Source organism: Rhinopithecus bieti, unplaced genomic scaffold (assembly GCF_001698545.2).
Source record: "Rhinopithecus bieti isolate Rb0 unplaced genomic scaffold, ASM169854v2 scaffold_9997, whole genome shotgun sequence".
Taxonomy (NCBI): Eukaryota; Metazoa; Chordata; class Mammalia; order Primates; family Cercopithecidae; genus Rhinopithecus; species Rhinopithecus bieti.
The window spans coordinates 1905627-1919482 of record NW_016806398.1 but is presented as its reverse complement, the minus strand read 5'-3'; the positions used below and the strand labels follow the sequence as shown (position 1 = coordinate 1919482).

General features: G+C 47.3%; 1 protein-coding gene across 12 annotated transcripts in view; it reads left to right on the top strand.

The window, feature by feature from the left end:
- Positions 1–12125, top strand: part of ZNF618 (zinc finger protein 618) — an 85857-nt gene extending 73732 nt beyond the window's left edge. For all 12 annotated transcript variants that reach the window (XM_017875945.1, XM_017875944.1, XM_017875943.1 and 9 more), the window contains 2 exons: positions 3454–3555; positions 4214–12125. In XM_017875945.1, coding sequence (XP_017731434.1) covers positions 3454–3555; positions 4214–5730 — 1619 coding nt within the window. In that variant the 3' untranslated portion in view covers positions 5731–12125. The remainder of the gene's footprint in view (positions 1–3453; positions 3556–4213) is intronic.
- Positions 12126–13856: the final 1731 nt, after the last annotated feature.

Below are 13856 nucleotides of genomic sequence, written 5' to 3'. Positions count from 1 at the left end.
TATGTGCCTATTTTTATGCCAGTACTATGCTGTTTTGGTGACTATAGCCTTGTAGTTTAGTTTGAAGTCCGGTAATGTGTTGTCCCCAGATTCGTTCTTTTTTCTTACCTTTGCTTTGTCTGTGCGAGCTCTTTTTTGGTTCCATATAAATTTTAGGATTGTTTTTTCTAGTTCTGTGAAGAATAATGATGTTGTTTTGATGGGAATCACATTGAATTTGTAGATGCTTTTGGCAGTATGGTCATTTTCACAATATTGATTCTACCCATCCATGAGCACGGGATGTGTTTCTATTTGTCTGTGTCATCTGTGATTTCTTTCCGCAGTGTTTAGTAGTTTTCCTTGTAGAGGTCTTTCACCTCCTTGGTTAAGTGTATTCCTAAATTGTTTTTTGTTGTTTTTTTGTTTTGTTTTGTTTTGTTTGGCAGCTTTTGTAAAAGGGGTTGCATTCTTGATTTAGTTCTCAACTTGGTCACTGCTGGTGTATAGCAGTGCTACTGATTTGTGTACATTGATTTTGTATCCTGAAACTTTAATGAATTCATTTATCAGTTCTAGGAGCTTTTTAGATGAGTCTTGAGGGTTTTCTAGGTATATGATATCAGTGAACAGCCTTTGCCCATTTTTAATTGTTTTTTTGTATCCTTTTATTATTGAGTTGTGAGAGTTCTTTATATATTCTAGATACAAGATCCCTATAGATTATTTGCAAATATCTTTCCCATTCTGTGTCTTGTCTTTTTACTTTCTTGATGTCCTTCAAAGTATAAAAGTTTTTAATTTTGAAGTCCTTTCATCTATTTTTCTCTGTGCTTTTGGTGCCATATCCAGGCAGTGGTGTCAAGAAACCACTGCCTAACCTAAGAGCACAAAGACTTAATCAGTTCATATGTTTCCTTATAAACCTCTAAGAATTTTATAGTTTTAGCTCTTACATTTAGGTCTGTATTCCATTTTGAGTTTATATGTGTGTGAGGCGGGAGTCCAATTTCATTCTTTTACATGTGGGTATCTAGTTGTCCCAGTGCCCTTTGTTGAAAAGACCATTATTTTCCCCCATTGAATTGTCCTGATAACCTTGTGAAAACTCAGTTGACCATAGATGTAGGTGTTTATTTCTGTATTTCCAGTTGTATTCCATTGATCTGTGTGTCTATCCTGTGCCAGTATTATACTGTCTTAATTACTATAGCATTGTAGTAGTTTGGAAATCAGGAAGTATATTCCTCCAGTATACTTTGTCCTTTTTCTAAATTGTTTTGGCTATTCTGTATCTCTTACATTTCCGTATGAATTTCAGGATCAGCTTCTCAGTTTTGCAGAAAACAACAATATGGATTTTGATAAGGATTGTGTTTAATCTAGATGAGTTGGGACATTCCATGTTCATGGACTGAAAGAGTTAATATTTTAACAGTAAGTCTTCCAGTCCGTGAACATGGAATATCTTTTCATTTACTTAGGTCTTACTTGAGTTATTTCAACAGTGTTTTAGTTTTCAGTGTTCAATTCTTATACTTTTTAAATTTTAATCTTAAGTAATTATTTTCAAAGCTATTATAAATGGAATTGTTTTCTTAACTCAGCTTTTCGATGTTTATCACTAGTACAGAAAACTGTCATTTTGTTTTATATATTGATCTTGTATCCTGCACCCTTGCTGACATCGTTTATTAGTTCTAATTGTTTTGTATGTATGTGGATTCCATAAGATTTTCTATATATACAATCATGTCATCTGCAGTTAGAGATCATTTTACTTCTTCCATTCCAATCTGGATGTTTTGTTTTTTTTTTACCTGATTGTTCTAGCTAGAACTTCTAATACAGTCATGTACCACATGATGTACATAATAGATTGCATATGTGACAGTGGTCCCATATAACTATAATATCCTATCTTTACTATACCTTTTTTATGTTCAGATACACAAATATTTACCATTGTGGTACAGTTGCCTGAAGTATTCAGTACAGTAACACACTGTACAGGTTCGTAGCCTAGAAGCAGTAGGCTATACCGTATAACCTAGGTGTATAATAGGATATACCATCTAGGTTTGTGTAAGTACACTTTATGATGTTTGCACAATGACAAAATCTCCTAACAACACATTTCTCAGAATATATGTCCAACATGACTCTACATGTTGAATAGAAAAAATGAGAGTGAAAGTGAATGTTCTTACCTTGTTCCTGATCTTACGGAAAAAACTTTCAGTGTTTCCTCAGTAAGCATGATGTCAGCTGTGGGGTTTTGGTAGATGCTCTTTATTAGGTTGGAAAACTTCGCTTCGATTCCTAGTTCATTGAGTGTTTTTATTATGAAAAGGGTGTTAGATTTTGTCAAATGCTTTTTCTGCATCTATTAAGATGACCATGTGATTTTTGTCCTTTACTCCATTAGCATGGTGTATTACATTTATTTTTGTGTGTTTAATCAACTATATTCCTGGAGTAAATCCCACTTGGTCATGGTATGGAATCCTTTATGTTGCTGGATTATTACATCACAGGATCACAATTAGGCAGCCAGGCTCATAGCAGAACAGTAATACTGAAAACAGCAGAGCCAGAAACCTAGGACTTGGGAGTGTGGTTAAGCAAGCTGTGGTATATCGTATATGATAGAAGTACATATGGCCATGTGTAGTGACAAGAATGTGACTCAGACCATGTCGTATTCAGAAATGATCCCATAAACATGTCAAGGAGTAACCATGCATCCAGGAGAATAGACATATACCAATTACTTTTAACTGGATACAACTGCATATGTGCAATTAACAAAAACTGGAGAAGTATGTGGAGGACACATCCAGGAACTGGGAACCTGGGATTTTGTCCCAGCCCTGCTACTGTTTTCTCTGTGATCTTTTCTTATATCCGAGCTTCAGTTTCTATGTCTCACAGTAAGGGGTGATAATTTGGTACTTTGTGTCACACATGGCTTTGGTTTTGTTTTGTTCATTTAATAAAATTTCTAGTAAATATACTTTAAAAATGCAAACTTTGAGGAAGTGAGAGAGCGTGAGGAGTTTTTGGCCACTTAGGGGGTGTGACCGATACTCCCTTCCCTCCATATCAGCTAGAACTCTGAGGTTGTGTGCAGGGAGTAGGTGTAGGGTTCCCAGCCAGGCTTGGGATCCAGTGCTTCCCATTTCCAGAGAGTTTGCTCCATACCACATGCTGTGCTCAGCTCTTCCTGGATTCGCTCTTGTTAGTCCTATCAGCAGTAGTGTAATGTCCATATGATTACCTTAGTTTTTCCAAATGATGAAAATGAGGCTTTGCAAGCATAGATAGTTGTCTAAGGAGGAGCCATGATTTTAAACCAAACCTGAGTCCCAGTGGCCACATTCTGCTGTTACCCACCACACTCTAGTTCTCATCTTGTTCATCAACAGGCCTCTTACCCTTCCAGGTTACACACTGTCCCCTTTGTGCCCACAGCTGACAATGAAAACAACATCGCCTCCAACCAGTCCCGATCGCCACCTGCTGTTGTAGAAGAGAAGTGGAAACCTCAGGTCCAGAGGAACAGCGCCAATAACAGTAGGTCTCCCCAAGCAGGGCTGGACCTGAGGGTCCCCTTATGCTCCCATTGTTCCTCTCTGCGCCCCATTCCCACCATTTGTGCTTCCTGTGATGTTGTAAGATGGTGCATGATAGTTTCCAAAGCACTTTTACACCTAAGACCTTGTTTGCAGGAGTTCTTAACTCAGGGGATGGGCAGAAGGAGGCCCAGGGAGAGGAGGTGACTTTTGTGTGTGATCAGAAAGCACCAGTTTGTGCCAGAATCAGAACTAGAACCCACCTCTCCACAATTTCTGCTGGTTGCTTTTTCCTGACATGATGATCTCATGTATTTTATTTCCTAAAGATTCCCCATATTAGAGGAGATTCCTATATTGAGGAAGAAATTAGACTAGTTGGCTTCAAAGGTCTAGATGAGTGACATAGACCACAATTATGTTATATACATACCACTATATTCTATTCCCATGCCCATGGCAGGCCTTACTAATCAATCATATAACTTTATCCCTGTGAGACCGTCACATATTAAAGGCAGCCAGCACCACCAATGTGTGTGCAAAAGGAAATCTATTTGCCATTCCCAATACTAGATGTTTAGAGTATTAGGCTACTGCCACTCCAAGCAGCCTTGAATGCCAGAATTAATCCCATCTCTCTTTGTGTCCTCTGCCAGCCACTACCAGTGGTTTAACACCCAACAGCATGATCCCCGAAAAGGAGCGGCAGAACATTGCAGAGCGGCTGTTGAGGGTCATGTGTGCCGACCTGGGTGCACTGAGCGTGGTCAGCGGGAAGGAGTTCCTGAAGTTGGCCCAGACCTTAGTAGACAGTGGTGCCCGCTATGGGGCCTTCTCAGTCACTGAAATCCTGGGCAACTTCAACACGCTGGCGCTGAAGCACCTGCCACGCATGTACAACCAGGTGAAGGTGAAAGTGACCTGTGCCTTGGGCAGCAATGCCTGCCTAGGCATCGGTGTCACCTGCCACTCCCAGAGTGTCGGCCCTGACTCCTGCTACATCCTCACGGCCTACCAGGCCGAGGGCAACCACATCAAGAGCTACGTGCTGGGTGTGAAGGGTGCGGACATTCGCGACAGCGGCGACCTTGTGCACCACTGGGTGCAGAACGTGCTGTCGGAGTTTGTGATGTCGGAGATCAGGACAGTGTATGTGACGGATTGCCGGGTGAGCACGTCCGCCTTCTCCAAGGCCGGTATGTGCCTTCGCTGCTCAGCCTGTGCCTTGAACTCGGTGGTGCAGAGCGTGCTGAGCAAGCGGACGCTGCAGGCCCGCAGCATGCACGAGGTCATCGAGCTGCTCAACGTGTGTGAGGACCTGGCGGGCTCCACGGGCCTGGCCAAGGAGACCTTCGGGTCGCTGGAGGAGACGTCGCCACCGCCCTGCTGGAACTCGGTGACGGACTCACTGTTGCTGGTGCACGAGCGCTACGAGCAGATCTGCGAGTTCTACAGCCGGGCCAAGAAGATGAACCTCATCCAGAGCCTCAACAAGCACCTGCTCAGCAACCTGGCAGCCATCCTGACGCCGGTGAAGCAGGCAGTCATTGAGCTGAGCAATGAGAGCCAGCCCACCCTGCAGCTCGTGCTGCCCACCTACGTCAGGCTGGAGAAGCTGTTCACGGCCAAGGCCAATGACGCAGGCACTGTCAGCAAGCTCTGCCACCTCTTCCTGGAGGCGCTCAAAGAGAACTTCAAGGTGCACTCGGCCCACAAGGTGGCCATGATCCTGGACCCGCAGCAGAAGCTGCGGCCTGTGCCGCCCTACCAGCACGAGGAGATCATAGGCAAGGTCTGTGAGCTCATCAACGAGGTGAAGGAGTCCTGGGCCGAGGAGGCTGACTTCGAGCCCGCTGCCAAGAAACCCCGCTCTGCCGCCGGCGAGAACCCGGCAGCTCAGGAAGATGATCGGCTGGGCAAAAATGAAGTGTACGATTACCTGCAGGAGCCCCTGTTCCAGGCTACCCCTGATCTCTTCCAGTACTGGTCGTGCGTTACCCAAAAGCACACAAAACTCGCCAAGCTCGCCTTCTGGCTCCTGGCGGTTCCGGCCGTGGGCGCCAGAAGCGGGTGTGTAAATATGTGTGAACAAGCGCTTCTAATCAAACGGAGGCGGCTGCTCAGTCCAGAAGATATGAATAAACTCATGTTTCTGAAATCCAACATGCTTTAAGACTTGACTTCGGGGAAAAAAAAAGAAAAAGAGAAGATAACATTAGAAAAAAAACACACAACACTGTCACAAACAAAGAAAAGGAATTTAAGTTCTAAACACTGTGGACCTCATTATAAATGCCCCCTGGAAACTTAAGTGCTTTTTTTAATATGTGTGTGTGTGCGTGTGTGTGCACAGCCACACGTGTGTGCACGTGTCTGAACACATGTGCTGTGGTTGTGGGGGTGTGGGAGTGTCTCTGCTCATCTGCATGGCCAGAGAAACTTCGGACACACACACGCACACACACACACACACGACCCTGGTGCGTGTACACATGCCTGTTCTCGGACGTGTGTGCGTTGAACTGGGCGTGTCAGGAAAGCTGAGCGATTGGGAAAGAGGGAGATGTTTCACAAACTCCTTTTCTCAGTAAGGGGGCTTTAGAAGACTCCGCTTTCAGGTGTGCAGATTGGCAGAAAGCTGATGTTGTGAAATGTTCAGGCAGCTGAGATCTGAAGTGACTTGACGCTCTCTGTCCTTCACCCCGGTCCCCCTTTTCCCTCGACCCTCTCCCAGCCCTCCCACCCTCCTGATCCCATTGTGCACCCCCCACACACCCTCAGCTGCTCTGCTGTGGACTCTCCACACTGCATCAGATGGACGGTTTCTGCACTGGACTTTGTTTCTCATTCACCTTCAGGGCATTGAGCTGCTGCCTTTGAGATACCCCTTGGGTGTCCCGGGGCAGCCGCCTTAGAAACACACCTATCTATCTCCCCAAATCAGGAAAGGAGACTTAAAGAGTATAAAGCTGACATTTTGCTTTTTAATATAAGAGAGGAGAAAAGACATTTTCAGAGAAGTATAGATACAGTCTCCACTCCCTAATAATTTCTCTCCCTAACATTTTAGCAATTTTACCTTGTTTGGGGTTCATTTTGTTTCTTCAGATTTGATTTAGACTCTGCTAGGAGGCACTGAATGTCTATAACTTATGTTTTGGAGTTTTGTTTTTTTATTTGCCCCTTTTATTCCTCAAGTCACACTGTAAACTAGCTCATCTCAGTGGTATACTCAGTATCCTACGGTCTTTCTTGGCCTTCCCTGTACAGTTCAGTTTTCACATATTTGAACGGCCAAGACCGGGTTCTTGGCTGTGCTATTTGGAGACCAGGGGTTGGGGAGGAGTCACGGGTTCCACAGCTGTGGGGTTTGGTGGCCATAGGGGAAGCAGTGGTTTGGGAGCTCTGAATGTAAGCGCCAGAGCTGCCCTCCTGGTCCGCTTTGCGTGGTACTGAGTGTCAGTGTGCGTGGTACCCAGTGTGCATCACACTACTCACCCCCTCCCCAACCCTGGCAGTCCACAGGGACTCCAAAGTCAACCCATAGTCACATCTACCACACCTCAGACCTGCCACAGCCTCTCCTCACTTCCCAGGACCCTGAGGCTCCTGGAAGCCGGGGTCCCCACTCACACCTCCGACTTCCTTCCCGGACGGCGGTGAGCATGGTGCCTTGTGGCCCCAACAGTTGATGTTCCGAGGGTGGATGGCGTTCGGCCATGTTCGACTCGATGCTGTGAAAGATGTCTTCAGGCTTTTCTCTCCTGTTCCCCCAGCCGTGAGCAAATTAGGTTCTACACACACAGTTCAGATGCCAAGGGTGACACCCCATTCCCTTCACAAGAGGTGGTTCTGTCACAAATCAGTGCTGCACCCCCACCACACCTTTCAGTGAATAACGTGCTGGTGGTCTCACTCCCCTGGTGACTCTTAGCCATGGGATGGGGTGGTTACACTAAGGCTTCAGGCTGAGAATGACCATCATGGCAGGAGGCTGTTTGCAGAGGCATCTTCTATCATCTTGGGGTTGGCCAAGTCAACTCCACCCCTTCCCGATAATAAAGCATTACTCAACTGTGAGATACCTCGACTACAAAAAGCACTGTACCACAGCCCTCTCCCCTGGGTCCATGACGGGAGCAGGGAGTAAAGTTGATTGCAAACCTCATGAAGGCTTAGGATCGTGGACCTGGAGCGTAGTGTTTGGGAGCCAAGCCTGCACACTTCGCCTCATGAGAACTCACCCAGCTCTCCCCTCGAGTCTTGGACACACTGAAATGGATCAAAGTGGGCCATTTCCACGTTTGCTCCAGCAAGCTGTGGTCTCAGGAACTACCGTGCCATTTCCTCTCCTGGAGAATTTCTAGCTATTCCCTCCACAACATTTCCAACTGGGGGGCTGAACCCACTATCAGAGAAGAGCTGCCATCCACACTGGAGCAAGAACGGAGAGAAATCCAGACAGGAACCTCATGTCACTTCCTAGGGAATATGGAAAGAAACATAGCAGACTTCTCAGTTGGGCCTTTGGAGGTGTTCTGGAAGGTGGCTCAGCATCGCTGATGATCGACAGATGCCTACAGCAAAAGGTCCCCCTAGCCTTGCTTGACTGCTGGGGAAGGGACCGTGACCGGCACTTTGACCCGCACAAGGATAGGAGCTGCCCAGTTTGTGTGGTAGGTGAGAGCAGAGCCTGGGAGCCCATCCTCCCTCTACTTGGAGCAAAGATGTGCTGGTGGTGCCCCATTATTGGGCCAGTTGATTATAAAATAGGCATTTCACTTTCTGGGAAAGCCATCGGACTAAGCCCAGATGTGCATTTAGAGGACTCAGCATTCTCCTCTTTGAAGCATGGGATGTCTGTCCTCCAGGAAGAGATTTGATCATAGGTTTTTACCTCCCTTTCCCTTCTTTTCCACCTCAGTTCAATACTTGGGGGCTGGCTTACCTCTGCAGGTTTGATGTGAATGCCACTAGTTACTCAGAAAGCTGTCCGCTGGGCTGCCTTGTCCAGTTAGATAACAAGATAGCGGATGATCATTTATCTCTTGCAACCTCTGGTTCCCTCCGGAAACTGGTGTCACCAACAGGAAAGGCTGTACCAAGGTGCCCTCTTCTCAGACAGGCTGTTCTCAGAGTGCACATCCTGCTGCAACTAACAGCTTAATAAAACCCAAAGATCTCACTGATCCAGCCACTGGCCCCTTTATCTCCAGCAATATCCACCTCACCAAATTCTAGTTCAGCCAAAGGATTGAGACAGGCTCTTCCAGTTCATCTCCCAGTGTCCAGCCTGACCTTCACTTTGGGAAGGATTTTGTCATCTGCCTCCCAGTTCTGGTGCCACTGTAGATTTTCCATCACAGGCCTTTGGGGGATCTGGGACCAGGAAGTTGGGCCCTTTCTACCATATTCTTAGCAGCCTAAGGTGGCGGCCTGCTGATGTGGAGACAACTCGCCTCGAGCCATGTGGTCCCCAGGACAGAAATGGCCTTTGTTTTGACATACATGGACCCAAAGGGGGAGGTAGAGAAAACACACCTCCACCTGGCAAGTTTTTCCCCCTCATCTGAGGTCAGTTTGCTTCACCAACAAAGCCCAAGCCAAGAAACGCAGCGTTGTGGGTGGTGCCGAGGAGTAACCCGAGGAATCTCGGGTCCATCAAGAGCAGTGGTACCATCCAGGCCATGGGTGGATGCCCTTGTTCTGGCACAGTTCTCCACTTCCCGATGCCTGGCTCAGCCAGCCAGGCCTCCCTCTAATGGCATTTAGTAACCAGGAAACAAAACGCATGCCACCTGAGCAGAACTGCCCGCACTTCATCTCTGGGGGTTCTCCGCACAGAGGCCACCTGCCGAATCACCAGTGAGGAAGCTTCGCCACCATCGTGCTCGGCAGCTTCACACTTGATGCCTGGGGATTGGTTTTTGGCTGGGGAAAGGGTACCAGGGTTCCTGGCAAGGACAGGAGGGCAGTGCAGTGACACAGATGAGAAGCCGTGAGTCTCCAGGATTCGAGGAAGCCACCAGGTGTGTAGGCTGGTAAGAGTCCTCTCTTTCAGTTTGACCCTTTGTCTCCTGCACTTTCAAAGAAACACCAGAGGAAAAGTCTACAAGGCGTGTTTCCACCGTGAAGCTGAACCTCTGCCTTTAGGAGTCCCCTATTTTTGAGCAAGGCCACCTGCTTCGCCTGAACTTGAGCTGGACTCCTTGAAGAGTGGGCTCCTGGAGAGACATTAGGGATATAGCACATGCTCTCTGGGGACCACAGGGTCATCGGGAAGGTTTGAAATGAAGATGGGATGTGGCTGGAGCAGGCTGAGATGGCTGCACTGGGGACACTCCCCTCGTCTTGTCATCGTGATGGATATGCTGGAAGAGGAGGTGTCCCAGTGAGCTACCCCAAGTTCATAGCTTTGCTCTCGCCTTGGGAACAGCGGCAATGCCTCTATCTCTGGGATGCATCTTAAGGAGGGCTCCTAACAAGGCCGATGATTTAGACAGAACAAGAGACTAAGTAAGGTCCAGCCATCCCCTGGAGCCAGTAGGTGGGAGCTCCTATCCCCGCCAGCCCTGCTCCAGCCCCTGTGTCCAGCTGGGCCGGTGGAAGAACTGGGAAGGAGTCGGCCCCTCCCTTTCACTGTGGCTAATGTTTGCTAGGCCAGTTATGGTGAACCAATGATACAGTGTTTTCCCTCTTAACGTTCCCCTCCTAGTTTGGCCTTTTCAGGGTTTTCTGGGGGATTTTGTTGTACTAGTTGTTTTTCTTCCTCTCTCATTTGGGTTTGAGGGTTGTGGTCGGGGGAGCCCTGGCTTTCACCAAAGGAGCCCAGTGGTTTCTGTGGAAGAGGCGCCCACTCCCACTTTAATGAGGGTGAAGATTGTCAGGTCACTGTTCGACATATTCATTCCCCCGCCCCCGACGGGTGTGGCTTTAAAGAGTCAACTCTTGTACAGAGAAGGATTTGCTAGGTTTGCATTTGGGCGTTAGCATCACGACCCACAAGGGCCCTGCCCAACCGTGCGTCCCATGGGGGCACCTTGACTCTTCTAACCAAAATTCCTTAAAGGGGCACAGCCCAGCCTTGTCCGCAACCTCAGGGGCCTGGGATTCCTGTGGCGCTTCCTGAATTCCAGGTTGGCACAGATGATGAAGTCTGAGACCAGCCGGAAGGAGGGGCTCCTCCCACAACCCAGGTGCCAGCCGGTCTCCGCCTAGGACCTTCCCTCCCGCCCAGCCAGGGTGGGCGGCATCCCACGCGGTGAAACGAGCTCGTGGACTGACCCGAGGCTGGGCCTCGCCAGCCAGGAGAGAGCGAGGGCCGCACGGCGGGGCTGGCCCAGGCAGCTTGTCCAGGGCCATTCAGATCCCAAGCATCAGGAAATCATTTTGTACAACCACCCGAAGCAGAGATATTTTTTAAGAAGCGTAAATTATTTTCAGTTGTTTTCTGATCCAGCCTTTTTCTTTTCCCCACAACTTCACGCCAGTGATTCGTTCACATCAGGTAAATCTTGAGAAAGCCTTGGTGCCCTCCTCCCCACCCCCGACTCAGTAACCATGTGCGTGTACCCCCGCATCCTTTCTCAGTAGTTAAGACGTTCTAGGCAATACCACAGACACATCTGACTGTGTCTCTCTCTTCGAGTGCAAGAAACTTAAGTCATCTTAAAAAAAAAAATACAAAAAAAATTTACAAAACAAACACAAAAAAAAAAAGATATCTTTTAGGCCAGAGTTTTCTACAGGTATTAAGAATATTTTTCTTAATCCTTATAAGTTTTATGTGTTTAATATTTCTTAATACCGGATAGCCATCCTAATTTATAGCTTTTGTAGCAACACAATATTTTTATAAACAGCCGGTGCTTGGCTCAAGTCTTCACGAGGGGTTTATGCAGGGCCATCTTGGGGACCCTGTGTACCATGTACTGTATTTAAAAAAAAAAAAAAAAAGTTACCTAGTGTCACACTTGCTGTGTTAATTAACAAAAGACGTTGTGTGCGGTCTCCTGTATCGGTGTGGATCCAACAGTTCTCCAGGGAGTCACATTGCATGGGGGTTGAGTTGACGGTTCTTGTTGTGATATGTAAACCCCCGAGACCAAACTTGAGGGTTTATTTAGGGTTTTCTGTTTGTCCTTTTGGGTTTTTGTTTCACTTCACTTTGGTACCGTTTCTCCATTTACAGCCAAATCAGTTTCATGATGTTCAAAACTTTTACTGATGTCAAATGGAGGAAAGGAACAGAAAAAAAGATTTTTACAAAGTAATAAAATTTAAAACTGAGCTGTTTAATGTTGCTGTTTTTACCTGTCTGTTCTTGTCCAAAAGTGGAACATTCCCAGGGAGAAGAGGAAGGTTCCACTCGGTTCCTTAAGTCGCCAAAAGCCCCAGCCCAGGATTCAGTACCTCCCCTGCCCCCCCGAATTCTTGCAGCACTATTTCCTAGTTGGTTGATGCCAAGGCAAAAAGATACCTTTTAACGGTGAGAGAGGATCAGTTGCTTAAATGATTTCATGTCAGTGTTGTATTTATGGTTTTACAATAAAACAACCTTTAGGAAGATGCAGCGTGTGGTGTTTTTTTCTTGGGTTCGAGGTTGGGCCATACTGTTCAGTTAGGAGCAGAGCACCTGAGTGGAGATGGGCCAGAGACCTGGGGTGACAGCACACATCCGTCGCAGCAGGACACTTGACTTACCTGTGGTGATGCTGGTATCAGTGACTTACCTGTGAACTCACAGCTTATCTCTTGCACCAGACCTGGCCCAGCCAGTGTTTGATAAATGAGGGAGGGACATGGTCGAGGAAGATGAGACCCTCCTGGGCTTGTGGAGCATTGTCCCGTGGAAGAAGGGATGGATTTAGTCTCCATCCTCCAGGTCTAGTGCCTCAGGCATATGTGCAGGTTGGCCCTGCCCTGCAGTCATCTGCGAGGCTCCTGTGCCCCTTTACCTAGTGGCTTTGGCCCCCTAAACGGTGCGTGTGATGTTATAACTGTTGTGTGTATCGTCCATGTGCTGGGGAAGAGTGTCTGTGGGTTTTGCCAAATTTCTGGTGGCGTGAGGGACTCTGAACAAATTAGGAATCGGTGCCCTCCACCATGAGCTGCTAGAGACCAGACTTGGTGGGCTCACCAAGTCTGATGCCATTCAGATGTGCGGACACCAATGCTCTTCTGGAATAGAAGCAAACCAAAGGCAAGTCAAGGGAGAAGAGAGACCAGCAGGCAAACTGGGGCCTGAGCAGGAGGGGGTGACACTCCTCCTAGTGGGCCCACCGCTAGAACAACCCTTTAAGAGGTGAAACTGCCATCCTGCCATCCAGGTGAGTGAGTGACAGACACCCCAGGCTTGACACCATCTTTACCAGGTGTGGGCAACTCTGCTTCTAAGTAGAGGATGTGTTGCTTGATCACCTGAAAAACTTTCATCAAACCACACGTGTAACAGCATGAAGAGGCTATTGGAGCACCAGCCCTACCCTCAAAACCATCCTGCCTTAGGAGTTTCATGCTGATGTGGACATTCTGAGCTGACGATTGAAGTTTAATAGAGGAGTTTCTATGTAGCCTACAATGAAAAGTCAGGAGTCCTGCTGTGGCCGAAGAAATCCTCCTCCACGCTCTTGAACATCGCAGTCAAATAAGGCCAGAGCATGGCCCGGGAGCCCTCACAGCTGAAGGAGCAGCCTCAATTGAAAAAAAAAAAAAATGCTTTAAAAAGGAGGGGAAAAAAAGACGTTTCTTTATTAAGCAGCTGCAGCTACATTTATTTTGTAATGGAAATAAATGAGTGTGCCCAGCACCTTTGAAAGAGAAATTTGAGGTGAGACTATTTAAGAATGGAGTGAATCTTCAAGGTAGGGGTGTCCACTGTGCTGAGAAAGATTTCCTGGAGCCTTCTGAGATGAGCATTGTGAATTCCTCAGACTCAGGGTCACAAGGTGCTGCTCCCCCATCCCACCCCTGAGGGTTAAAAGCTAGGGGACATTGATTTTTTCATTTATTTTTAGTGAAAAGTTGTATTAAGTGTCACAGAGTCAGATGCCCCTGAGCCAGGCAGGTCGGCGAGCAGAGCTAGTTACACGAGGTGAGGCCCTTCCGGGGGACATCTCTGCTAAGCCCCAGCTCATGGTTGGCATCAGGATGCCAATTATTTTTAAGAGAACTGAGAAACCCAGATTTTTATGTGGCAACTCAGTTTTCAAGTGACGAATTCAGAGCTGTGAAAAAATACCTCGGCCAGGCGTGGTGGCTCATGTCTGTAATCCCGAGACTTTTGAAGCCAAGATGGGA